The sequence below is a fragment of the Theropithecus gelada genome, chromosome 16, assembly GCF_003255815.1.
Source record: "Theropithecus gelada isolate Dixy chromosome 16, Tgel_1.0, whole genome shotgun sequence".
Lineage (NCBI taxonomy): Eukaryota > Metazoa > Chordata > Mammalia > Primates > Cercopithecidae > Theropithecus > Theropithecus gelada.
Genome location: NC_037684.1, coordinates 12,081,174 through 12,108,995, shown reverse-complemented (window position 1 = coordinate 12,108,995; position 27,822 = coordinate 12,081,174). Strand labels below are relative to the sequence as shown.

Genomic DNA, 27,822 nt, shown 5'->3' with positions numbered 1-27,822 from the left:
TAAAAGCAAAAAAGAGGAGGCAAGTAATGATATCATGGGAAGGCTTCAGTTACAACGATTATTTAGAAAACACTGGATTCTACTCAACTTGCCTCATACCCTCAATTTTTAAAAATTAGTATTGAGATAATTTTTAAATTTTCTCATGTTATTCACTCTCTTTTTAGAATAATCTTTCATTTAAGTTTGAATTATAAAAATATAATACTGAAATCAATTTCAGTTCCTAGTTTACAAATTACCTACACATTGAAACACTAAGTTCAAACAAACAAAAAAAAAATAATTGGGCCAGGCGTGGTGGCTCACGCCTGTAATCCCAGCACTTTGGGAGGCCGAGGCGGGCGGATCATGAGGTCAGGAGATCGAGACCATCCTGGCTAACACGGTGAAACCCCATCTCTACTAAAAATGCAAAAAATTAGCTGGGCATGACGGCGGGTGCCTGTAGTCCCAGCTACTTGGGAGGCTGAGGCAGGAGAATGGCGTGAACCCAGGAGGCAGAGCTTGCAGTGAGCTGAGATTGCGCCACTGCACTCCAGCCTGGGCGACTGAGCGAGACTCTGTCTCAAAGAAATAAATAAATAAATAATTGGAAAGGTTTGCAGTAAATCTGAAATCAATGAAAAAAGCTGAAGGTTAATTCTAACTTAATCTTTTTCCCTCAGCCAGATTCAAAGTGTTCTACTCTGGAACTCCAAGAGCTGTTCTGTCTAGATTCTGAAAGTCATGTGAAAGGTTTTCAGTAAAACCTTGTATTGTGTTGTTTCCTTGAGGCCCACTGAGATATTATTTCCTATTAGAGTCATTATCAGAAATAAAACAGTCAATTCATAATAATGAGAAAAACATGAATGCATATACATGGGTACTACATCAGACAAACTAAAAAACCTATAATACTAAGAAAGTAACTTCAATAAAAGGGAGAGTAGTAGGTCAATTTCATTAGTAAAGTATAAAAGGACTAAATTAGAACCAAGACAGGAAAGAGAAAACAACAGAATGTTACCTCCCGCCAAGTCCTTCGATTCGTTCTCTTTCCTTGGGAAGTTCTGGCTTATGATCCTGTGTCACCTCCACAGCTCTGACAAAGTCATCCTTTGGGTCATCCTGAATTCCAAGAACCACCCCTGAGTCACCTACGTGAGCTACATACATCTTCATGCCCCGTATGATGACCACACTGGCAGTTGTTCCTGATGTGCTGGGAAGACCTGTCATAGTCTTTGGCCATTCCGCTGTAATAAGAAATAAAATATTTTACTTTTAAAAGTATAAACAGTAATACACTGTCAGGATACAAATGGCAACAAACCCTGAATTAGCATGTTAACACTCGAATTGACATAAGAAAAAATTTGAGAAAAATATTCTGAAAACTACTAAAGGACTTAGGTTAATTAATGAATACACTAATAAATTAATTTTATAAATAATACAATTATAATACAACTATCAAACCAATCCTAAGAGAAATCTATGACAGGATAGGTTTATTACTGCTACATAACTCTTAGTCCTAACTAAACTGAGAGGAAAGAATGTGTTAAGAGGTTTTTTTAATCAGAATCAGTTTTTTTTGTTTTTGTTTTTGTTTTGAGACGGAGTCTCGCTCTGTCGTCCAGGCTGGAATGCAGTGGTGCGATCTCAGCTCACTGAGAGCTCTGCCTCCCGGGTTCACACCATTCTCCTGCCTCAGCCTCCTGAGTAGCTGGGACTACAGGCGCCCGCCACCATGCCCGGCTAATTTTTTTGTATTTTTAGTAGAGACGGGGTTTCACCGTGTTAGCCAGGATGGTCTCGATCTGACCTCGTATCCGCCCGTCTCGGCCTCCCAAAGTGCTAGGGTTATAGGCGTGAGCCACTGCGCCCGGCCCAGAATCAGTCTTGATTCAAGAGTTTTGATATCGTTTAGCCAGCCACTTAGCATCTGTTTACTAATATCTCTTCTAAAAGGCTTTCTGAAAAAGTTCCTTATTTTTTTTGTTTTGTTTTTTAGACTGAGTCTTACTCTGTCATCTAGGCTGGAGGGCAACCTCTGCCTCCTGGGTTCAAGCGATTCTTCTGACAGCCTCCCGAGTAGCTGTTATTACAGGCGCCTGACACCAAGCCCAGCTACTTTTTGTATTTTTAGTAGAGATGGGGTTTCACCATGTTGGTCAGGCTGGTCTCAAACTCCTGACCTTGGGTGATCCACCCACCTCGGCCTCCCAAAGTGCTGGGATCATGGGCATGAGACACCGCACCCGGCTTGATTTGTTTTTTAGATAACTATTTTGAATAGTCACTACTTAACAAATAACATTTACTGAGTATACTCACTGTATACCAGGTTCTATACTAAGAGCTTTACATGTATCATCTCAAATAATGCTTGTGACCAACTTATGAGACAGATATGATTATTCCCTTTATTTATTTTATTTACTTATTCCTCATCTTGCAGATAAGGATATCAATACTTTGAGTAATTAAGAAACCTGCTTGTGATAACTCAAATATTTAGTGGCAGAATCCCTGTATATTAAATTACAAACTCTATATTGTTTAATTAAATTCACTGTCATTCAACAATTCTGAAGCATTCTCTAACACTAAACAAACTGCAACTTATAGTTCATGATGGCAAAATGAGTCCAAACAATGACATTCTCCCCACCAAAATCCCACTGAAAGGACAGAATATAAATACTAGAAAAAGTCCACAGGAGTCATAAAACACATAGAAAGGTCATAAGGAAAGACAAAGAATTCCTGGAAGTTTAAACAAATAAAATCACGTTAAGAAAAAAAATAAAAATGCGGTCTTGTAATCCAACATAAGCAAAAAGAACAATCAGTAATAAAGACAGTAAATGAGTGTTCCCTTTTTTTTTTTTTTTTTTTTTTTGAGACGGAGTCTTGCTCTGTTGCCCAGGCTGGAGTGCAGTGGCACAATCTCAGCTCACTGCAAGCTCCGCCTCCCAGGTTCACACCATTCTCCTGCCTCAGCCTCCCAAGTAGCTGGGACTACAGGCGCCTGCCACCACGCCTGGCTAATTTTTTTGGTTTTTTTTTTTTTAGTAGAGATGGGGTTTCACTGTGTTAGCCAGGATGGTCTCGATCTCCTGACCTCGTGATCCACCTGCCTCGGCCTCCCAAAGTGCTGGCATTACAGGCGTGAGCCACTGCACCTGGCCAGGCAGATAAATTTTTACACTGCAGAAGCTAGGGCAGTGCCTAAACTCTCTGCACAGTAAGGTGAAAGGTTAAGTCCTCAAGGTACCACTAACTGTAACACCTCTCTTTTAAGGAAAGTGGTAGATTTGTTAATGGGTGTAATAGATTCTCAAAAACAGGTAGAAGAACAAATAGGGCCTAATAAAACAAGGAAGGGTGGGCCGGGCACGGTGGCTCATGCCTATAATCCCACTACTTTGGGAGGCCGAGGTGAGCAGATTACTTGAGGTCAGGAATTCGAGACCAGTCTGGCCAACGTGGTGAAACCCTGTCTCTACTAAAAATTAGCCAGGCGTGGTAGCTCACGCTTGTAATCCCAGCTACTTGGGAGGCTGAGGTGGGCAGATCACAAGGTCAGGAGATCGAGACCATCCTGACTGGTGAAACCCCGTCTCTACTAAAAATACAAAAAAATTAGCCGGGCATGGTGGCGGGTGCCTATAGTCCCAGCTACTCAGGAGGCTGAGGCAGGAGAATGGCGCAAACCCAGGAGGCGGAGCTTGCAGTGAGCCGTGATCACGCCACTGCACTCCAGCCTAGGCGACAGTGTGAGACTGCGAGACTCTGTTTCAAAAAAAAAAAAAAAAGAAAAGAGAGAAAATACCCTAACTCAACCAAACAACTGTTAGAATAAGCAAATATAACAAAGTTGTAGAATACAACATCAACATGCTAAAATCAGTTGCATTTCTATTCACTAACTATCCAAAAAAAAGTTAAGAAAACAATCCTATTTACAATAGCATCAAAAAGAAAATACTTAGGAATAAATTTAACAAAGGAGGTGAAAGATCTGTACATTTAAACTGTAAGACACTGATGAAAACAACTAGAGAAGACAAAAATAAACATTAAAAATCTGTGTCCATGGATAGTAAGAATATTGTTAAAATGTCCATACTACCTAAAGAAATCTACAGATTTAATGCAATCTCCATCAAAATTCCAATGACATTTTCCACAAAAATAGAAAAAAAATCCTAAAATTCACACAGAACCACAAAAGACCCCAAATAGGTAAAGCAATCTTGAGAAAGAAGAACAAAGCTTAAAAGGCATCACATTTCCTGATTTGAAAGTATAGTACAAAGCTATAGTAATCAAAACAGTATGGTATAGACATAAAAATACATCAAGGGAATAGAAAAGAGAGCCTAGAAATAAACCCATGCATATATGGTCATCTTTTGACAAGAGTTCCAAAAATACACCCTGAAGCAGCCTGGCCAAAATGGTGAAACCCCATCTCTATCAAAAAATACAAAAAATAGCCAGGCACATGTGCCTGTAGTCCCAGTTACTCAGGAGGCTGAAGTGGGAGAACTGCTTGAACCCAGGAGGTGGAGGTTGCAGTGAGTGGAGATGGTGCCACTGCACTCCAGCCTGGCCAACAGAGCAAGACCCTGCCTCAAAAAACAAAAACAAAAACACTGAGGTAAGAATAGTCTTCAATAAATGGCATTGGAAAACCTGGACATCCACATGCAAAAGAATGAAATTGTACCCTTGTCTTATACTATACACAAAAATTAACTGGAAAGTGACTAAAAACCGAAATGTAAGAAATACACTGAAAGCATAAAACTCAGGCCGGGTGCGGTGGCTCACACCTGTAATCCCAGCACTTTGGGAGGCTGAGGTGGGCAGATTACCTGAAGTCAGGAGTTCGAGACCAACCTGGCCAACATGGTGAAACCCCATCTCTACTGAAAATATAAAAATTAGCCAGGTGTGGTGGTGTGCACCTGTAATCCCAGCTACTCAGGCAGCTGAGGCAGGAGAATCGCTTGAACCTTAGAGGCAGAAGTCACAGAGAGCCAAGATCGCGCCACTGCACTCCAGTGTGGGCAACACAGCGAGAATCCGCCTCAAAAAGGGATGGAGGGAGGGAGGGAGGGAGGGAGGGAAGGAAGGAAGAAAGGGAGGGAGGGAGGGAGGGAGGGAAAGAAAAAGAAAGCACAAAACTCCTAGAAGAAAACACAGGGAAAAATCTTGACATTGGTCTTGGCAATTACATTTTGAATATGACACCAAAAGAAAAGGCAACAGGCTGGGTGCGGTGGCTCATGCCTGTAATCCCAGCACTTTGGGAGGCCAAGGTGGGTGGATCATGAGGTCAGGAGTTCTAGATCAGCCTGACCAACATGGTGAAAGCCTGTCCCTATTACAAATACAAAAATTAGCCAGGCGTGGTGGCGCACGACTGCATTCCCAGCTCAGGAGGGATCCCAACCTCAGAAGGTGGAGTCTGCAGTGAGCTGAGATCGCACCACTGCACTCCAGCCTGTGTTAACAGAGCGAGACTCTGTATCCAAAAGAAAAAAAAGCAACAAAAACAGAAATAAACAGGTGGGCTACATCAAACTAAAAGGCTTCTGCACAGGAAAGGAAACCATCAACAAAATGAAGTGGCAACCTTCAGGAGAAAATGCTTACAAACTTTACACTATGTGGTAAGAGATTAATATCCAAAATATATAAGGAACTCATACAACTCAATAGCAAAACAAACAAACAAACAAAAACACAGTTAAAAACTGGGCAGGCCAGGCATGGTGGCTCATGCCTGTATTCCCAGCACTTTGGGAGGCCGAGGTGGGCGGATCATGAGGTCAGGAGTTTGAGACCAGCCTGGCCAACATGATGAAACCCTGTCTCTAGGAAAAATACAAAAATTAGCCAGGCATCGTGGCAGGTGCCTGTAATCCTAGCTACTTGGGAGGCTGAGACAGGAGAATCGTTTGAACCCAGGAGGTGGAGGTTGCAGTGGGCCGACATCGTGCCATTGCACTCCAGCTTGGGAGACATGGTGAGACTCTGTCTCAAAAAAAAAAAAAAGCTGGGCAAATGACCTGAATAGACATTTGTCAAAGAAGTCAGACAAATGGACAACAAGTATATGAACAGAAGCTCAACATCACTCATGATGAGGGAAATTCAAATCAAAACCACAATGAGGCAGGAAGGTCGCTTGAGGCCAGGAATTTATCACCAGCCTAGACAACATAGCGAGACCTATCCCCACTAAAAATTTAAAAATTAGCCGGGGCCGGGCGCAGTGGCTCACGCAGCACTTTGGGAGGCGGATACAGGCGGATCACGAGGTCTGAAAATCAAGACCATCCTGGCTAACACGGTGAAACCCTGCCTCTACTAAAAGTACCAAAAAAAAAAAAAAAAATAGCGGGGCGTGGTGGCGGGCGCCCGTAGTCCCAGCTACACGGGAGGCTGAGGCAGGAGAATGGCGTGAACCCCGGGGGCGGAGCTTGCAGTAAGCCGAGATCGCGCCACTGCACTCCAGCCTGGGCGACAGAGCGAGACTCCGTCTCAAAAAAAAAAAAAAAAAAAAATTAGCCGGCCATGGTAGCACACACCTGTAGTACTAGCTACTCAGGAGGCTGAGACAGGTGGATCCATTGAGCCTAGGAGTCTGGGGTTACAGTGAGCTAGGATCACACCACTGTACTCCAGCCTGAGTAACAGAACAAGAAGACCCATCTCATAAAAAAAAAAAAAAAAAAAAAGATATAATCTCACACATATTAGGATGGCTATTATCAAAAAGATAACAGTAAACAGTAAACAAGTGCTGGCCAGGATGTGAAGAAGGGAGAACACCTGTACACTGCTGATGGAAATGTAAACTGGCATAGCTATTATGGACAATATTATAGAATTAAAAATATAACTAAAAATAGAAGTACCATATGACTCAGGAACTGCACCTCTGAATTTATATCCAAAAAAAATGAAATCAGTCTCTCAGAGAGATACGTGTACCTCAACGCTCCCTGCGGAATTATTCAAAATATCCAAGATATGTAGACAATCTAATATCCAGCAAGAGATAAATCCTGCCATGTGCAACACAAGGATGCTAAGTGAAATATGCCAAACACAGAAAAAATAAATACTGTATGATCTTACTTATACGTGGAATCTAAAGAAAAAGTCACAGAAGGAAAGAGCAGAAGGATGGTTGCCAGGGATTAGGAGTTGCGAGAAGTGGGGAGATGTTGGTCAAACGGCACAAACTTTCCATTATGAGTAAGTTGTTAGTATCTATTGTACAACACAGAGACTATAGTTAATAATACTATTTTGTATACTTGAAATTTGCTGAAAACAAATCTTGAGTGTTCTCACCACCAAAAAAAGACAACTATGTGAGGTGACAGATGTGTTAATTAACTTGATTGTCACAATCATTTCACAATGTATACATATATAAAATCATCAATCACATCGTACATCTTTTTTAAAAGCCACTAAAAAAATCTGTTCTTCAGAAGATACCATTATTAGAATGAAAAAACAACTCACAGAAGGGAAGAGGATACACACACATATGCGCCAAAGGAAAAGCATCCAGAATATATACAATTTTCCTACAAATCAAATCAATGAGACAGACTACCCAAATGGGAGAATGGACAAAAAGCTTAAACAAGCCTTTTACAAAACAGGAAATCCAAACAGCCACAAAATATGCAAAGGTATTCAGCTTCTTTAATCATTAGGGAAATACTAATTTAAAATCACAATGAGATAGCACTGCATAACTACAAGACTAGTCTGACAATAGCAACCGAACTGTGGTCAAGAAAATGAAGCAACATGTACTATCATCAACTACTGTGAAACTGTACATTTCAGGTAACATTTAGGCTGTACTTATTAAAGGTAAAGATACGTATACTCTTTGACTACCTCCTAGGTGTATACCACAAATTAACATACATATACAACAAATACATGAGTCAACCATGGTAGTACGTGCCTGTAGTACCAGCTGCTCAGGAGGGTAAGGCAGGAGGATCGCTTGAGACCAGGAGTTTATAGCCTGGGAAATACAGCCAGACCCTGTCTCTAAAACAATAATTAAAAATTACATATGAATGTTCAAAGCAGCATCGTTAATAAGGGCTAAAAATGGGCAACAGCCCAAGTTGTTCAACATGAAAATGGACAATACTACATAAAACACGTAAGAATCTCACAAGAAGCACATGATAAAAGAATACATACAGCATGATTTTCTTCAAAAACAACCATCATGTTTAGAGAAAAGTGGTAAAACTATTAAGAAAAACAAGTACACAGGGCCGGGCGCGGTGGCTCAAGCCTGTAATCCCAGCACTTTGGGAGGCCGAGACGGGCGGATCACGAGGTCAGGAGATCGAGACCATCCTGGCTAACATGGTGAAACTCCGTCTCTACTAAAAATACAAAAAACTAGCTGGGCGAGGAGGCGGGCGCCTGTAGTCCCAGCTACTCGGGAGGCTGAGGCAGGAGAATGGCGTAAACCCGGGAGGCGGAGCTTGCAGTGAGCTGAGATCCGGCCACTGCACTCCAGCCTGGGCAACAGAGCAAGACTCCGTCTCAAAAAAAAAAAAAAAGAAAAAAAAGAAAAAAAAAAAGAAAAACAAGTACACCATTACAGAACTCTAATCATGAAAGTCAGGAAGGTCTTTTTAAGGGGAGATAGAAATATGAGATTAGAAAAGACATACAGATATCTGCAGTGCAGACAATGTTATCTTTCCTAACTGGATGGTGTTCAGTTTACAATTATTCATTAAAGTGTACATTTATGTTTTATGACCTTTTCTATACATATGCTATATTTTACAATATTTAAAATAAAAAAAAAAAAAAGCAGAGAGAAGGTATCAATTTTGCCAGCAGAAATCACAACAAGGACAGCTCCATCGCCCATCCAGTTTGCAATCTGGTTACAGACGTTATTCCTAGAAGCTCAGCCTCGAGTATATTGTATGTTTCTTCAACCCTTTCAAGTATTTTGGGTGTTTACTAGCTTTTGATAAAACCCTTTCTTCTATTTTTTTTTTTTTTAATGACAGGGTCTCAATATGTTGCCCAGGCTGGAGTGCAGGCTATTGACAGGTGTGATCATCGCATATACAGCCTTGACCTCCTGGGCTCAAGCAATCCTCCTGCCTCAGCCTCTCAAGCAGCTGGAACTATAAGCATGTGCTACTGTGCCTGGCTATACCCTTTCTTTTTAAACAAACTGAAGTAAATTTAAAAGAAAAAAAGTCTACTACAATAAATGTGAATGAATAAATGAGGTGAACTCTCAGAAAGAGATCTAAAGCACATTCAAAAACCAAAATTTGGCAGGGTACAGTGGCTCATGCCTGCATTCACAGTGCTTTGGGAGGCCAAGGCGGGAGGACCACTTGAGGCCAGGAGCTCGAGACCAGCTTGGGAAACATAGACACATTCTGTCTCTACAAAAAAAAAGAAAAACAAACAAACAAACAACTTTTTAAGTTAACCAAGTGTAGTGGCATGCATCTGTTAGTTTTAACTTCTTCAGAGGAGGAAGTAGGAGGATCACTTGAGCTCAGGAGTTCAAGGCTGCCGTGAGCTATAATCATGCCACTGCACTCCAGCCTGGGCAACAGAGCAAGACTCAGTCTCTTAAAGAGAAAAAAGAGTAAAAGAAAGAAAATAAAACAAAATTTACCTACAGTATACAAATAATTTTGCAATGACCTAAAAATGACTAATTCCTACTTTCCCTATTCATTTCAAATGTCACCTTTATTATATGCTACATTTTGCCTTAGATCTATTTCTGAACTCATCCTACTAATCTATTTATAGTACTTTTTAATAATTGGTAGTTTAAGTATCCCTCAATTCTTTCTTTTTTTTTTTTGAGACGGAGTCTCACTCTGTCACCCAGGCTGGAGTGCAGTGGCATGATCCTGGCACACTGCAACCTCTGTCTCCTGGGTTTAAGTGATTCTCCTGTCTCAGCCTCCTGAGTAGCTGGGATTATAGGCATGTGCCACCACACCGGGCTAATGTTTTTGTATTTTTAGTAGAGACAGGGTTTCACTATGTTGGCCAGGCTGGTCTCCAACTCCTGACCTCCAGAAATCTGCTCGCCTTGGCCTCCCAAAGTGCTGGGATTACAGGCATGAGCCACTGCACCTGGCCTTCTTTTTCTTTTTAGTTGCTTTTTTTGTTTGCTTTTTTAAGACAGAGCCTTGTTCTGTCACCCAGGCTAGAGTACAGTGGCTCAATCTCAGCTCACTGCAATCTCCGCCACCCAGGTTAAAGCAATTCTCATGCCTCAGCCTCTGGAGTAGCTGGGATTACAGTTGTGTGCCACCACACCCATAATCCCAGTTACAGGAGGCTGAGGCTGGAGAATCACTTGAGCCTGGGAGGCAGAAGCTTCAGTGAGCCGAGATCATGACATTGCACTCCAGCCTGGGTGACAGAGCAAGACTCTGCCTCCAAAAAAAACAAAAACAAAAAAATTAATCTTTACAAAGCTGGGTGCAGTCGCTCATGCCTGCAGTCCCAGCTAGTTGGGAGGCTGAGGCAGGAGGATGCTTGAGCCCAGGAGTTAGAAGCTATACTGCACTGTGATTGAACCTGTGAATAGCTACTATATGCCAGCCTGGACAACATAGAGAGATCTTATCTCTTAAAAAAGAGGGAGCGAGATGCAGGTACGGTGGCTCACACCTGTAATCCCAGCACTTTGGGAGCCAAGGCAGGAGGGAATAGCTTGAGCCCAGTTCAAAACCAGTCTAAGACCCTGTCTCCACAAAAAATAGTAATAATAATAATACTAAGTAAAAAGAAAATTCTCCCACATACTTTTCCAAAGGAACTTTAATAGCAACTTGCAAAATTAAAAAACAAACCTTCTTGAGATTCTGATTGAAACTGCACTAAATTTATATATTAAGGAACTGATATTTTTATGTTGTCTTCCTTAACTATGGTATTTGTTTTCTATTTTCTATTTTAATTTTTTTAATGACATAAAACTAGGAGTGCATTAAAAGACAGCATCATCTAGTATATTAACTCTTACTTAAGTATTCTTTTCTTTTTTTCCTGAGACAGAGTCTCACTCTGTCACCCAGACTGCAGTGCAGTGGCGCAATCTTGGCTCACTGCAACCTCTGCCTCCTGGGCTCAAGCAATCCTCCCACCTCAGCCTCCCAAGTAGCTGGGTTTGCTGGGGCTGGCTACAGGTTCACGCCACCATGCCCAGCTAATTTTTGTATTTTTTGTAGAGACGGGGTTCCACTATGTTGCCCAGGCTGGTCTTGAGTTCCTGGGCTCAAGCAATCTGCCCACCTCAGCCTCCCAAAGTGTTGGGATTAGAGGTGTGAGTCACCATACCCCATACGCAGCCTAAGGAAACTTTTCTTAAGAAAATACACATGTCAAAAAGGCAAAAACCAATACATTGTTATAACATCTCTATTTTATAGGTAAGGATACCGTGGTGCAAATAGTTTTACTCAAGGTCACAAAGGTAGTAAGTGGAGAAGCTGGAATTCGAACATAGGCGGTACAACTATAGGACACATACTCTCAATCACTTAAGAGTTCTTACAGAATTCATATTCCAAAGTAGTATGGAGATGTAAAGCCTTCGGGAAAGCAATTTGAAAATACTTATTGGCAACCATCAAAAGGTGTACATTGTTTAAGCAAATAATTCAGTTTTGAGAATTTTTTTTCTAAAGAAATAGTCCAAATGAAAAAAAAGGCTGCACTGCTTTCACTTTAGCCCTTATTTAAAGGGCTTATTTAAACAGTAATACTATTTAGTATTAAATAGTACACACTTCCCCCATATCCACAGACTGTATGGAATATCAACTAGCTGGACAAAAAGTAATAGCTTCTCCTCAAAGCTCTTAACGGATAGGTTAGGAAGCCTATTATGGTAGAAAAGGCCAAGTGCAAGACTTTGGAGCACCCCAACAATGAGACTCTACTCCAAAATAGTAATTTAAAAGCATTATTGCATCCTTCAAAGAATAACAAAGATTCCTGCCACCAGTAAAACATGAAAGAAGAAGGGGTGGTAAATCCTATCTATTCCTATTATATAGTCTGACCACTGCAAAAGTCTGATAGCTGTTGGAAAATGACAGTGAATTATCATAACCAAATGGTGACTCCAAATGCTGCTATTTCTGATTTATTCTCTTCACTGAAAAAAACAGACTGTTATCTGGTACACATCGAGCAGCAGGACCCTGATGAAACTGCTACCCAGATTCCTAAAAGTACCCAGGTTTCTGATCTTCTTATATCTTCAGCTTTACCTTTCCTTTTTTGCAAGAATAATTCTATTTTCTTTTTCTTTAAGCAATAGTGTGTAAACCACTAAATCACATCAATTTTAAATATTTTAGTATTTAATTCCTACACACAAGGAGATTCTCCTACATAACTACAATCCCATCAAAATCAGAAAGTTAACAATGATACCATACCGCCTGCATACAGGTTTGCAGCCTAGGAGCAATCTAGGTGTGCAGTAGACTATACGATATCTAGGTTTGTGTCAGTACACTCTGATATTCACACACCAACACGAAATCACCTAAGATACATTTCTCAGAACATATCCCTGTTGTTAAGCAACATATGACTGTATATAAAATTACAGAAAAAATAATGTACAGGACAGAAAGTGGCTCAGTGGTTACCTAGAAATGGAGATTGGAGAATATGGGATAATTACAAATGGTCACAAGGGAACTTTTGGGCATGATAGATGTTTATTGCTTTGACTGTGATCATGGTTTGACATGCACATATGTCAAAAATTATCAAAGAGTATACTTTAAATGTGTACCATTTATTGTATGTCAATTATACCTCTATAAATCTGTTGTTTTGTTGTTTTGTTTTGTTTTTTTTGAGACAGAGTCTTGCTCAGTCGCCGGGCTGGAGTGCAGTGGCACGATCTCGGCTCACTGCAAGCTCTGCCTCCCCGGTTCATGCCATTCTCCTGCCTCAGCCTCCCAAGTAGCCGGGACTAAAGGCGCCCGCCACTACGCCCGGCTAATTTTTTTTTTTGTATTTTTAGTAGAGATGGGGTTTCACCATGTTGGCCAGGATGGTCTCGATCTCCTGACCTCGTGATCTACCCGTCTCGGCCTCCCAAAGTGCTGGGATTACAGGCATGAGCCACTGCGTCCGACCTGTTTTTTTTTTAAATACCCACATGTAACCACTGACTACATGTGTACTGCAGTCAACTGGACAGCACATATGTAAAGGACAAAAACAAAAATGATAGGAGGACTTAATTGTGAAAGCAGAGCTGTATACCTCTTAGAAGAGAACACAATAGCATCTTTAAAAACATAAGATATTAAGAAAATGATTAATAAAATTACATAAGTTTAAGGTCTTCTGTTCATTAATAAACATCACAAAGTGAAGAGACACACTAAAAACTGGAAGACACCTGCTACGTCTGTAACGAAGAATTAGTATCCAAAATACATAAACAATTATGGGCCAGGCGCGGTAGCTCACGCCTATAATCCCAGCATTTTGGGAGGCCGAGGCAGTTGGATCACTTGAGGCCAGGAGTTCGAGACCAGCCTGGCCAACATGGTGAAACCCCATTTCTACAAAAAACACAAAAATTAGTCAGGCATTGTAGCACATGCCTGTAATCCCAACTACTCAAGTGGCTGAGGCAGGAGGATCACTTGAAACTGGGAGGCAGAGCCAAGATCGCCACTGCACTCCAGCCTGGGTGACAGAGCAAGATCCTATCTCAAACAAACAAACAAACAAAAAAAACTCAAAAAACAAAACAAAAAACCCCCACAAAATACATAAAGAAATTTTCTACAAATCAGCAAGAAAACAATTCAATGTTAACATGGGCAAAAAAATTAAAAAGTATTTCATAAAAAGAAAACATGGCCAGGCATGGTGGCTTACACCTGTAATGTCAGCACTTTAGGAGGTCGAGGTGTGCAGATCACTTGAGGTCAGGAGTTCGAGACTAGCCTGGCCAACATGGTGAAACCCTGACTCTACTAAAAATAGAAAAATTAGCTGGGGTGGCAGTGCATGCCTGTCATCCCAGCTACTTGGGAGGCTGAGGCAGGAGGATCACATGAACCTGGGAGGCAGAGGTTGCAGTGAGCTGAGATCGAGGCACTGCACTCCAGCCTGGGCAACAGGGAAACAGAGTGAGACTCCTTCTCAAAAAATAAAAAGGTGCTCAATCTTATGAATAATCAAAGAAATGATAATCAAAACCACAATAAGATACAATTTCACCACCATAAAATGCAGACCACTTCAAGTATTGGCAAGAAGGTGAAAGAATGATACTCTCCTACACTTCTTCAGGGGAATAAACAGGTATAAACACTTTGGAAGGCAATTTGGCAATATCTAGTGAGGTCCAAGATATACATACCCCATGACCCAGCAATTGTTCCCCTAGTACACTAGAGCAGGGTCAGCAAACCTTTTCTATAAAAGACTAGAGAAATATTTTTGGCTTTGCAAAACATATGGTATCTGTCACAACTATTCAACTCTGCTGTTGAAGTGTGAAAGCAGTTAGACATTGTATAAACAAATGATCTTGGCAGTGCTCCAATAAAAAAAAAAATTATCTACCAAAATTGGTGGTAGCCCAATGTGGCCTGTAGGCTTTAGTTTGCCAAACTTGGACTCTCAGAGAACCCCTCAGATATTTGAACAACAACCAAAGACATGTACAGAAATATTCCAAACATCATTGTTTTTAATTATAAATAGTTGTAAAACTAAATATCCTTCAAGGATACAATGGATGAGCACAATATTGGTATATTTATACTATCCATAAGTGAAAATGAACGAACTAGAGCTACGTGTGTCAACATGAAGAAATCACATACGATACTGAACCAAAAAAGAAAGACCCAGAAGAATAGAGTTGTACCTCCTTATCCCAGGGGCATATGTTCCAAAACCCACAAAGGATACCTGAAACTTTGGATAGTACCAAACCCTATATATACTATGTTTTTTCCTATACATACATACATATCTTTTTCTTTTTTTTTTTTTTTTTGAGACGGAGTCTCACTCTGTTGCCAGGCTGGAGTGCAGTGGTGCGATCTCAGCTCACTGCAATATCTACCTCCTGGGTTCAAGCAATTCCCCTGCCTCAGCCTCCAGAGTAGCTGGGACTATAGGCGCGCACCACCATGCCCAGCTAGTTTTTTGTATTTTAGTACAGACAGTATTTTACCATGTTGGCCAGAATGGTCTTGATCTCCTGACTTCATGATCCACCCACCTCTGCCTCCCAAAGTGCTGGGATTACAGGCGTGAGCTACTGTGCCCGGCTCCTATACGTACATATCTATGATAAAATGCAATTTATAAATTAGGCAAAGTAAGAGGTTAACAACATTAATAAAATAAAACAAATATAACAATGTGCCAGCATTACTACTCTTGCTCTTTGGGTCCATTATTAAGTAAAATAAGGGTCACTTGAACATAAACACTGCAATACCATAAGAGTTGATCTGATAACCAACACCCAAGATGGCTACTAAGTGACTAACAAGCTACTAACAAGTAGGCAGCATATACAGCGTAGATATGCTGGACGAAGAAATGATTAACATCCAGGGCTGACACAGTGGGATGGCACAAGATTTCATCATGCTACTCCCAACAGCACACAAGTTAAACTTATGAATTGTTTATTTCTAGAATTTTATAGTTAATATTTCAACACTGAACAAGGATAACAAACTGCAGAAAGTGAAACCACATAAGGGGTGACGATACTGTACATATAGTAAGATGTCATATATAAGTTATAAAAACTATGCAGGCTGGGCACGGTGGCTCACGCCTGTATCCTGTAATCCCAGAACTCTGGGAGGCCAAGGCGGGTGGATCACAAGGTCAGGGGTTCGAGACCAGCCTGGCCAATACAGTGAAACCCCATCTCTATTAAATATACAAAAAATTAGTTGGGCGTGGTGGTGCGCGCCTGTAATCCAGCTACTGGGGAGGCTGAGGTAGGAGAATCACTTGAATCCAGGAGGCAGAGGTTGCGGTGAGCTGAGATCACGCCATTGCACTCCAGCCTGGGAGACAGAGCAAGACTCCGTCTTAAAAAACAAACAAACAAAATACAAAATGTACTGTATATTGGTTAAAGATATACATAATAAAATTATAAAGAAAATAGTGAGGATGATAAACACTGAATATAGAAGCAGTTGCCTCTCATGGAGACTGAAAAAGATGTAATACAAAACAGAGAGAAGGGGCTTTAACTATATTGGTAATGTTTTATTATTTTATTTATTTATTTATTTATTTATTTAAGACAGAATCTCGCTCTGTTGCCAGGCTGGAGTGCAGTGGCGCAATCTCAGCTCACTGCAACCTCTGCCTCCCAGGTTTAAGCAATTCTCCTGCTTCAGTCTCCCAAGTAGCTGGGACTACAGGCGTGTGCCACCACATCCAGCTAATTTTTTGTATTTTTAGTAGAGACTGGGTTTCATCATGTTCTTGACCTCATGATCCGCCTGCCTCAGCCTCCCAAAGTGTTGGGATTACAGCAGTGAGCCACCATGCCCGGCCTGGTAATGTTTTATTTTTTAAGCTGAGTTATGGATGGGTGTTTATTATATCATTTTACACCTTTTTGAATATTTCATAATATAAAGATTCAAAGAAATCTAGTTTTACCTGCATAATATAGAAACTAATTAGAATTTAAATTGCTTCTTTTTTCTCTAAGTGATATCAATTCTGGAGACTACCTAATACGGATCAAAAGTAATGACTGATGAAAAAATAAATTTGAACTTGATAAGTTAATATGGCACACAACTCTTTCAGAACGTGTAATTTATGAGAAGGTGAAGATCCTTAACAGTGAAAAAATGGGAACAACCAACCTAAAACAAGATAAACGTTTAAAATTCTATGGTTTAAGAGGTTTCTCCAAATTCAATTATTTCTCTCTCCCCACTTTGGTTTCTTTCCATTTTAAATTAAAGTAATGCCAAATCTAGAACCAACAATTTAGGTTAAGACTAACTTCTTCATGATTCCCTAGGTCATACTCTTTTAAAATGAATGCTCTAAATCTTCAGTCCAAGTTAACAAATGAAACTTTTGTATTTCATCTTCCTTTACAAATACTGTGGCTAATTCCCTGTAATCACACCAGAGATCACACTTCTCTTATTTCAACAGAATGTCATCTTTCTATTGACTCTCTGGGTAAGACTAGGATACACAGCTAAAAACTGCACTTCGTTCACCATCTTCATTAAACTATCAAAAGAAGGGACAAGGAAAACATTATTTCCAATAAGTAAACCTAAAAAAGCCTATACAAACTTTAAAACTTATTTCTGCCAGGCACGGTGGCTCACACCTGTAATCCCAGCCCCTTGGGAGGCTGAGGCGAGTGGATCACCTGAGGTCGGGAGTTCAAGACCAGCCTGACCAACATGGAGAAACCCCGTCTCTACTAAAAATACAAAATTAGCCGAGTGTGGTGGCGCATGCATGTAATCCCAGTTACTCGGGAGGCTGAAACAGAAGAATCACTTGAACCCGGGAGGCGGAGGTTACAGTGGGCCGAGATCGCGCCATTGCACTCCGGCCTGGGAAACAAGAGTGAAACTCCATCTCAAAAACAAAACAAAACAAAAAAACTTATTTCTACTTTTTTCTTGAGACACAGTCTCGCTCTGTCACCCAGGTTAGAGTGCAGTGGTGCGACCTCAGCTCACTGCCAACTCCACCTCCCAGGTTCACACCATTCTCCTGCCTCGACCTCCCGAGTAGCTGGGACTACAGGCACCCACCACCATGCCTGGCTAATTTTTTGTATTTTTAGTAGAGACGGGATTTCACCGGGTTAGCCTGGATGGTCTTGATCTCCTGACCTCGTGATCCGCCCACCTTAGCCTCCCAAGGGGCTTGGGATTACAGGCGTGAGCCACCGTGACCGGCCAAAAAAACTTATTTCTTAGAAGGCAAGCATAATAAAAGGGCAGTAAACATACATATGTGAATAAACATAAATTAGGCATAACCTAAAACTTATGATCATGAATAAAGATAAAAGAAAAATAATGACTTTTTAGTAAAGAATATATTCAGGCCTGGATGTGGTGGCTTATGCCTGTAATAACAGCATTTTGGGGCCGGGCGCGGTGGCTCAAGCCTATAATCCCAGCACTTTGGGAGGCCGAGACGGGTGGATCACGAGGTCAGGAGATCGAGACCATCCTGGCTAACACGGTGAAACCCCGTTTCTACTAAAAAATACAAAACACTAGCCGTGTGAGGTGGCGGGCGCCTGTAGTCCTAGCTACTCGGGAGGCTGAGGCAGGAGAATGGCATGAACCCGGGAGGCGGAGCTTGCAGTGAGCTGAGATCCGGCCACTGCACTCCAGCCTGGGCGACAGAGCAAGACTCCATCTCAAAACATAAATAAATAAATAAAAATAACAGCATTTTGGGAGGCCAAGCTGGGAAGACCTCTTGAACCCAGGGTAAGGAACCAGCCTGGGCAATACGGCAAGACCCTGTCTCTATTAAAAAAAAAAAAAAATTAGCTGGGCGCATGCCTGTAGTCTCAGCTACTTCAGAGGCAGGAGGATTCAAGTCAAGGAAGTCAAGGCTGCAGGGACCTTTGATCATGCCATTACACTCCAGCCTGGGCAACAGAGCAAGACCCTATCACCAAAAAAAATAATAATTATTATATATATATATTCATATTCTTTCATTCCATACTGTATTTACCAAATCGCTACCTCAAGACAAAAATAAGCCATTTTTAAAATTTGAAAGACAGAGAGGTCAAGTTTAACACTAATCAAATAATTCAAGAAGGGCTCAGTAACATAGAAAAGGTATAATTTTAAAATGTAAGATAGTCCACATTCATTAGAATGCTTTTTTTTTTTTAATGGAAAAGTTAACAAGTGTTAGAATATGGGGAAATCGGAACCTTTATACATTGCTGGTAGGAATGTAAAATGGTACAGCTGCTATGTAAACAGTTTGGCAAGTCCTTAAAATGTTAAACATAGGGGCTGGGCAGGGTGGCTCATGCCTGTAATCCCAGCACTTTGGGAGGCTGAGGTGGGTGGACCATGAGGTCAGTAGATCGAGACCATCCTGACTAACATGGGGAAACCCCGTATCTACTAAAAAAAAATACAAAAAATTAGCCAGGTGTGGTGGCAGGTGCCTGAGGTCCCAGCTACTCAGGAGGCTGAGGCAGGAGAATGGTGTGAACCTGGGAGGCAGAGCTTGCAGTGAGCCGAGATTTTGCCATTGCACTCCAGCCTGGGCAACAAAGCGAGACTCCGTCTCAAAAAAAAAAAAAAAAAAAAAGTTAAACACAGAATTACCATATGATCCAGCAATTCCACTTATAGGTTCATAAACAAAAGAACTGAAAAACTGGGATGCAAACAAATGCTTATACACCAATGTTCACAGCAGCACTAGTCACAATAGCCAAAAAGTGGAAACAACCCAAATGTCCATCAACAGAAAACTGGATAAACAAAATGTGGCATGCACACATCTATATGATGGCATATTATTCAGCCTTAAAAAGGAAAGAAATTGACTCATGGTACAACATGGATGAGCTCTAAAGATACTCTAAGTAAAATAAGTCAGACACAAAAGAACACTTTTCTACTTAAATGGAGTATTGGAATAGTCAAATTCATAGCAGTACAAAGTAGAATGGGGAGTTTACCAGAGCTGGGAAAGGGTCCACAATGAGATATTATTTAATGGGCACAGAGTTTCTATTTGGGCTGATGAAGAAGTTTGAAAATTAATAGTGGTGATGGTAGTACAACATTATGAATACACTTAATGCCACTAAATTATATATCTAAAAATGGCTAAAATGGTATAAATTTTATTTATGTATTTATTTTTGAGACAGAGTCTCGCTTCTTCTCCCAGGCTGGAGTGCAATGGCATGATTTCACCTCACTGCAACCTCTGCCTTCCGGGTTCAAATGATTCTCCCACCTCAGCCTCCCCGGTAGCTGGAATTACAGGCACACGCCACCACGTGTGGCTAATTTTTTTGTATTTTTAATAGAGACGGGGTTTCACCATGTTGGCCAGGCTGGTCTCAAACTTCTGACCTCGGGTGATCAGCCCGCCTTGGCCTCCCAAAGTGCTGGGATTACAGGCGTGAGCCACCACGCCCAACTTGGTATAAATTTTATGTTATCTGTATTTTAGCACAATTTTTTAAAGGGAGAAATTTTAATTTAAAAAAAGAAGAAAGTCCATTTGTTTGTTTACACTCAACAGAAATTCAACTAAACTCAACTAGTTGTTGAGCAGTTACTTTGGGCAAGGTATTATGTGGTCAATCCTAAAACGATTAAAGATGAGTAAGGCAGTATCTCTGGCCCCAAAGACCTCAAGATTTAGCTGACAGGCAGATACTATAGCAGACTAGAATCTCCCAGTGGTCTGTGTAATCTTTATAGGGATTCTATAAGGCCAAAACTATTTTCACAATAATTATAAGAGTTTATTTGCCCTTTTCACTGTGCTGACACTTGTACTGATGGTAGAAAGCAATGGCTGGTAAACTGCTGGTGCCTTGGCAGGAGTCAAGGCAGTGGCACCAAACTGAGCTATTAGTCACTGCATTCTTCACAGCTACCTATTTACAGTCCAAAAATGCAAGCTAATTTCACTTAAGAATATTCCTGGCCGGGCGTGGTGGCTCACGCCTGTAATCCCAGCACTTTGGGAGGCCGAGACGGGCGGATCACGAGGTCAGGAGATCGAGACCATCCTGGCTAACACGGTGAAACCCCGTCTCTACTAAAAAATACAAAAAACTAGCCGGGCGCGGTGGCGGGCGCCTGTAGTCCCAGCTACTCGGGAGGCTGAGGCAGGAGAATGGCGGGAACCCGGGAGGTGGAGCTTGCAGTGAGCTGAGATCCGGCCACAGCACTCCAGCCTGGGCGACAGAGCGAGACTCCGTCTCAAAATGGCTGGCCTTTAAAAATCGTCCTGGAATATTCCTGGCCAGGGGTGGTGGCTCGTGCCTGTGGGAGGCCGAGGCAGATGGATGACTTGAGGTCAAGAGTTCGAGACCAGCCTGGCCAACATGGCGAAACCCCGTCTTTACTTAAAAAAAAAAACAAAACAAAACAAAACACAAAAATTAGCCGGGTATGATGGCACACGCCTCCAAGTCCCAGCTACTTGGAGGCTGAGGCACGAGAATCGCTTGAACCTTAGAGGCAGGGGTTGCAGTGAGCTGAAATTGTGCCACAGCACTCCTGCCTGGGTGACATAGTGAGACTGTCTCAAAAAAACAAAAATTAAAATTAAAAAAAGAATATCCTTGATGACACAACAAAAATTAATTTTATTAATTCTCAACCCATGAATATCTACTTTTTTTTCTGTTGCCCAGGCTGAGTGCACAGGCTCCATCATGGTTCACTGTAACCCAACTTCCCAGACTCAGGCGATCCTTCCATCTCTGCCTCCTGAGTAGCAGAGACTACAGGCACATGCTATCATGCTAGGCTCATTTTTTATTTTTATAGCAACAGTGTCTTGCCATGTACATCTTTTTAATATTCTACATGACAAAAAGGAGACTATATAAAAACAGGCTTTTGTTACATACTACAGGAAAAGCACCTGTGATTGATTGTCTGAGTCATGTAATGAATAAGCCACACTATTCATCGACCATCATCTTTACTTGAGAGACTGTGTTAATAAAACTTGGGCATTTGGTGTACATCTTCAACATGAACAAAGTGAGTTTTTCACTTCAAGAAAAACTGACAGTATTTGTTGTCAACGATACATTTCTAATTGTTGCTTGAAAAATACATTTTGGAAAATGTGTATCCACAACAGTGAACTAGATAGCTTCCCAATATTTAAAGACTTTTCTGATGAGATCAGTGATATTAACAAACATGATTTTCTTTGATATTGTATAATGAAATGTGTTACTATTCAGAGGATGTTCTTAACTGAGTGAACCTTTACTTTCCAAGTAGCTAATGCACTATGTCACAAAAATCACACATGGATGAGATTTATTCAAAGTACAAAACAGACCAATGAATCTTAATGTATTAAGTATGAAATTCATTACTAAGGTTTCAAATTCCAATTCAACTAACTTTAAGAAAGTACTTTTCTTCCACCTTTCTCTGGGGGAAAAAAAAAGCTACCATTTTAGTGCAGAATATCCACAATTATCTGAAAAGACTAATACAGTCTTTCTCCTTTTTCCTACTACATATGTGTGTGGGGCTGCTTTTTCTTTAGACACTTCAACCAAATAGCACAAGAGATTGAGTGCAGAAGTGGATATAATTCAGCTTTTTTTTTTTTTTTTGAGACAGTGTCTCACTCCGTTACCCAGGCTGGAGTGCAGTGGCACGATCCCAGCTCAAAGTAACCTCCGTCTCCCGGGTTCAAGCAATTCTCTCTGCCTCAGGGTTCCGAGTAACTAAGATCACAGGGATGCACCACCACACCTGGCTAATTTCTGTATTTTTAGTAGAGACAGGGTTTCACCATGTTGGCCAGGCTGGTCTCAAACTTCTGACCTCAGGTGACTTGCCTGCCTTGGTGTCCCAAAGTGCTGGGATTACAAGCGTGAGCCACCTCGCCCAGACATTCAGCTGTCTTCTATTAAGCTAGACATTAAAAGAGGTTTGCAAAAATGTAAAACAATCCCACTCCTCCCACCACTATTTCTTATTTGGGGAAAAAAAGTGGTATTTCTTTAAAACATATAAAAATATAAGTTTGTTTTTAAAGAAATATTTTTAAATTGTCTAAGTTTAAATTTCTCATGTAGTAAATATTGGAAGATGTAGCCCACATAAACAAAAACTCTTTAGAGTACTCAATAAGAGTATAAAGGGTTCTGAGAGCAAAAAGTTTGAGAACTACTACTACAATCCAATGAGCACTACAAAGTAGAAAAAACGGTGCTCGATTCCAAAAGAAAGAAGTCTTCACAGAAGAAAACATACTGACTGGGAATTTACATGATGGATATATTTTTGTTCGAGTTTCCCTTGTTGGGGGGTCGGGGTGAGAGAGGCACAATCCAAGAAAATGGAAATGGAATATTTCGATGTGCCCTGAAAAAGGCTGAGTAGAGACTAATGTAATGGAAATTCGTGTAACAGATATAATTTACTAGAGAGGCTGAATCTGTACAGGAAAGGGTTGGCCTGCAGATTACAAACTACAGTTTATTTTCTAGAAAATGTGGAGCCATCCAAGAATTTGTACTGAAAAAAAAAATTTAAACCTTCATTTCCTTTGTCAAGACTCCCAAAATAATTAGCATACTTTTTTTTTTTTCTTCAAGTTTTGAGGACGAAGTCTGAGGTCTAGCTGTGTTACAAAACAAACTTTAACATTTTTCTGGAGTATAAGGCTCTAAACTTTATGCATCATAAGAGTGAAAGCTTAATTCGAAAAGTCTGTGTATGTAAAACTAAACCATATATATTTACATTTAACAGCATGATCCCTGCTTTATTAAAAAATGCTGCTGAAGGTCCGGCAGGGTGGCTCACGCCTGTAATTCCAGCACTTTCGGAGACCGAGGAGGGAGGATCCCTTGAGCCCAGGATCGCTTGTTGCCCAGCCTGGGCAACAAAGTGAGACCGCCCACACCAATTCCCCGCCCCCGCCCGTCTCTTAAAAAAAAAAAAATTTAAATACTAATGTAACGGAGTTTATATCTTAAAGACTTTTTATCCTTAAAGTTCAAACATGGCAAATTCATGTTACTCCAAGTACACTGCAAAAAAAACAGAACTCTAAATAGTTCTTTGTGTCTAGTCTTCCTCTCTTGTGCTGCTGTCGACTTCTCGTTGCCCTGCAGTCAATGATATGACATATTCCTACAATACCTACAGCGCTTTCAGTTCTACGGTGCCTACACAAAAACAAAATACATTCATAAAGAGGGGCCCCTGGGATGGATGGGAAACGCCTCCAACAAGCCTAGTGGTTGGTCTTTGAGTCAATCAACTAATTCTTGGCAGAAAGCCAAGCAAATGGAAAACAGACTTTGAAACCGGCTAAATCTACAACTCTATGACAATACCTTTCTAAAAATGTTCTGTATTTGCTAAATCTAACTCTTTTCTCTATGTCTCTATCCCTCTGCTGAAAATAAAGCAACTTTATTATGCTGCCATAAACAAGGTTTTTTTCCTCACCACTGGAGAGTATTGTCTTCTTTGCTCTAACAAAGATGCATGCCATTTATTCACTGCAACAGATAAGCAATTATAATCCTGTAAGATTATTCTGTATATGTCGGGCACAGAAATCCTGCCTGCTCTACAAACATTTAAAACTTAGATGAAACTACAACTCCACCGAAATTTTTAGACATTTAAGACCTTTATTTCCTTCTAGCATACAGTAATTCCTTGCCTTTTCCTATTTTGATGGGCATTTACAATTTATAAGTACTATTTAAACTAGGCACTGTTGAAAACTACCTAAAAGCAATCAGCTAAGGCAATCTGCAAAAAGAAAGCCCAAGCACAATTTAACGCACACCCTTAACACGGGGCCAGTTTAAGAGGTAACAACACGTTCCGCGTTTTTATTTTTCATAAGCAGTACACGTTTATAATCCTAAAAACATCTCACCATCATTACAACGGAATTCCTTCCAAAACTTTAAGATGCCGGATGGTTACATTTCAGCCCTTCTAAACTAGCTTACGCTTTACTCCAGCAACCAACCCCAGCAATCCCGGGTCAATCTGGAGAACTGACACCACCGGTAGGCGGCAACCGAGAGGGACAAGACTTTCAGGAGCAGAATTATGACAGATTCTCTAAGGAAACACTACAATTTTTCCTTCGCCTGGCCCAGGTGCAACACCGATTTATCTTTTGGCCAAAATCTGGCGCCAGGTTTCAAACACGTTTTCATTGGTTGCCACCACAGTGAAGCAGGGAAGGGAGAGGGCTGCTTCCCATTGATCCTTGGAGGATGGAAATAAAGCAAGAAGAGGTTGCAGGGAGACAGCAATCCTATCTTCCCCAAGGCCACTTGGTTTGCCCGGACCTCCACCCAGCAAAGCGCTATTTCACCGTTTGGTAACTTCCATCAATGTACACTTTGGTTGCGCTCTGGGTGCCGGGGGCCCACGCGGGGCTAGTGCCATAAAAGCCCTGAACTGCCTGAAAAAGGGGCGGGCGCCAAACAAGCCAGGGAACGTACCCAGTTTCTTCCACATGGCGAGGTGACAAGCGAGAAAGCCTTTGCGGATGGCAGCGCAAACCTTAGCCGGCTCGGATGAGGTGAAACCCTTCTGCTTCTTGATAAAACCCCACAAGTGCTCCCGGGCAAACTGTGCCGCCTCCCGCCCGCCGTGCCCGTCGCACACGGCGAAAAAGGCCACGGAGGAACGGCGGCGGCAGCAGCGGCTGGGTGCAGGCGAGGCCCCGGCGTCCGGGGGAGGGTCGCGAGCCTCTCGGGCTGCCACCGCTGGGCCTTTCCCCGAGACTTCGCCGCCGGCAGGGGCGGGCGGCGACGGCCGCAGAGACAACGGCTGAGACAGCGACCGCCGCGGCGAGGGCTTTTCTTCAGCCGTCGGTTCAGGCTCCACAACGATCTGAGTAACGTCCTCCATGTACTTCCTCCCGCCCTGGTCGGAGAAGACGCTCACTCCCAGCGAGTACAGCCCCGCCATGGCCGGCTGGCCGGGATCCCGCCGGTCCCACGCAGCCCGCCGAATCCGGCGGCGGGAGACACACTAGGCGCTCGCCGGCCAACTATTGTTTATCTTCGACGACGCCGAGAGGGGGGAGGGGGCGGTCCCGGAGAGGGGGGGCGCGCGATGTCTGGACTTGTCCGCGAGAGCTGGGCCGGAGCGCCGGAGAGAGCGAAGCCAAGCAGTTGCGCCTGCGCACTGTGCTTCCCCCGCCCGCCCGCGCCCACCACACAAATCAGGCGTTCTCCCCCGCTGACGTCACCCGGCTCTCTGAGCCCGACCAATCCGGAGTCGAGTGGAGCGAGCCCGCCCTCCGTCCCCGCCTTCGCTCCCGCCGGCGACAGCCGCGCTCCCTTCTCCCGCTGCTGGCCCTGGGCCCGCGCACCTACCAATTTGCTTCACCCACGCCGCGGGCTTTTTCGCCCTCCGGGTTGTCGGCGGTTGCTGATCCTTTTCCGAGCGGCTTGGTCTCTGTAGGCTTTTGGCTCAGTCCAGGGTTCTTAATGCGGCCTGCTGGCTTTGGCGTCCCGCTGCTCCCTTTGCCGGGAAGGTGGTGTGGACTCGGGCCCCCAGCGAGTGGAGAATGAAAGGAGAAGAGTTCACCCTCCTCCTGAGCGAAATGGCGGGAAACCTCCCTTCCGAGGGGCGATTGTGAGCTGGCCGGAACAAGTGCGGCACCCTTAAACTGGATCTGGGTGGGACGTATCCGACTGGGAATGGAGGAGGGAGGCTGTCCAGTTCTGTTTTTAAAAAGCATTTGGGAAATTTCCACCGTCAGCTGCACAGTCTCGGTTCACGTAACTAGGTATTGTCAGAGACGAAAGAGGGCTGTATTCTAACTAATTCTTAGCAGATCTTTTCAGCTTTTGTTAAAGGTAGTGCTTGTTCCGACCAGCTCTGGATACAGCATTTTATTCCTGCGGTGTCACTTCAAGTTATCACTTGAAAATAACTGACAAAACCTGCCAAGAGCCCTAGTGCTCTAACGGTTTGGTGATCGTCCCGTCTCTTCACCGAGTCGGTCACAATCCCAACGCTAAAACCTTTGCACTGATTTTCACGGAATTAAGCCGCAGAGCGAGGAATACACTAGTATTTGCTCAGTAGCATACGTTTTGTAGTTGAATCGCTTTAAAGTTCACTTTTCCCGTTTTTGGCCACTTCATCATCAATCTGTACTTTACAACCTTTGAGAACTTCAAATGGCCTGAAAACAGTATGGAAACGGGAATGGGGGGAATGTACATACAGTTGGCACAAGAAATACAAATAGAAAAGATCTTTATACCAATAAAAATATAAATAAGAAAAAGCAGCTCAAGAAAATGTAGAAAATCTGAATAGATCAACTAAATAAAAATAAATATAATCGAAGATATTCATTACCCTAAAAAGCACTAGACCAGATGGTTCCAGGGCATGGAAACGCTTGAAAAAGAAAAAAATCCCAGCTTGTTTGGAGACGTGATCATAACCCTGTTAATAAAACCTAAGTGTTATGAACACTAAAAGGAAACCTACGGACCCTGTTTTGTAACGATGAATACAAAAATCCTAAATGAAATATTAGCATTGTAATAAATCCATATCACAAGACCTGCAACAAGAATGGTTTGTGTAGCTCTATATTATTCATCTTAACCGTTCACCACGTTTGACCCAAGAGATTACCAAAAGATAATTCCATCATGCTTTATAATCCTTTCCACTTCAATCACAACCAATGGGATCTGCGTCATCCCTTTATTGCTCTGGTATCTCCATGCTACTCTACTTCAGCCACTCTGATTCCATATCCCACTCTTCACCAAACATCCTAACCGTTTCACTTCACACTTTGGATTTCAACATCTGCCATCAGCCACTTCCCCTTTATTCTTAGCCTCTTCTGTAAGTGTTCCCATCAACTTCCCATTCCAACTGAAACCCGGTTTATCACTTAGCAAAACTACCTCCCTTGCAACTTTTCAAGTACAGGAGGTTATTTTTCCTCTCA

General features: G+C 42.1%; 1 protein-coding gene across 1 annotated transcript in view; it reads right to left on the bottom strand.

Moving 5' to 3' along the window:
* Positions 1-26,038, bottom strand: part of PPM1D (protein phosphatase, Mg2+/Mn2+ dependent 1D) — a 70,673-nt gene extending 44,635 nt beyond the window's left edge. Inside the window, exons 1-2 of the mRNA XM_025363708.1 lie at positions 25,334-26,038; positions 1,013-1,241 (exon numbers count right to left, since the gene is read on the bottom strand). Coding sequence (XP_025219493.1) covers positions 1,013-1,241; positions 25,334-25,805 — 701 coding nt within the window. The 5' untranslated portion in view covers positions 25,806-26,038. The remainder of the gene's footprint in view (positions 1-1,012; positions 1,242-25,333) is intronic.
* Positions 26,039-27,822: the final 1,784 nt, after the last annotated feature.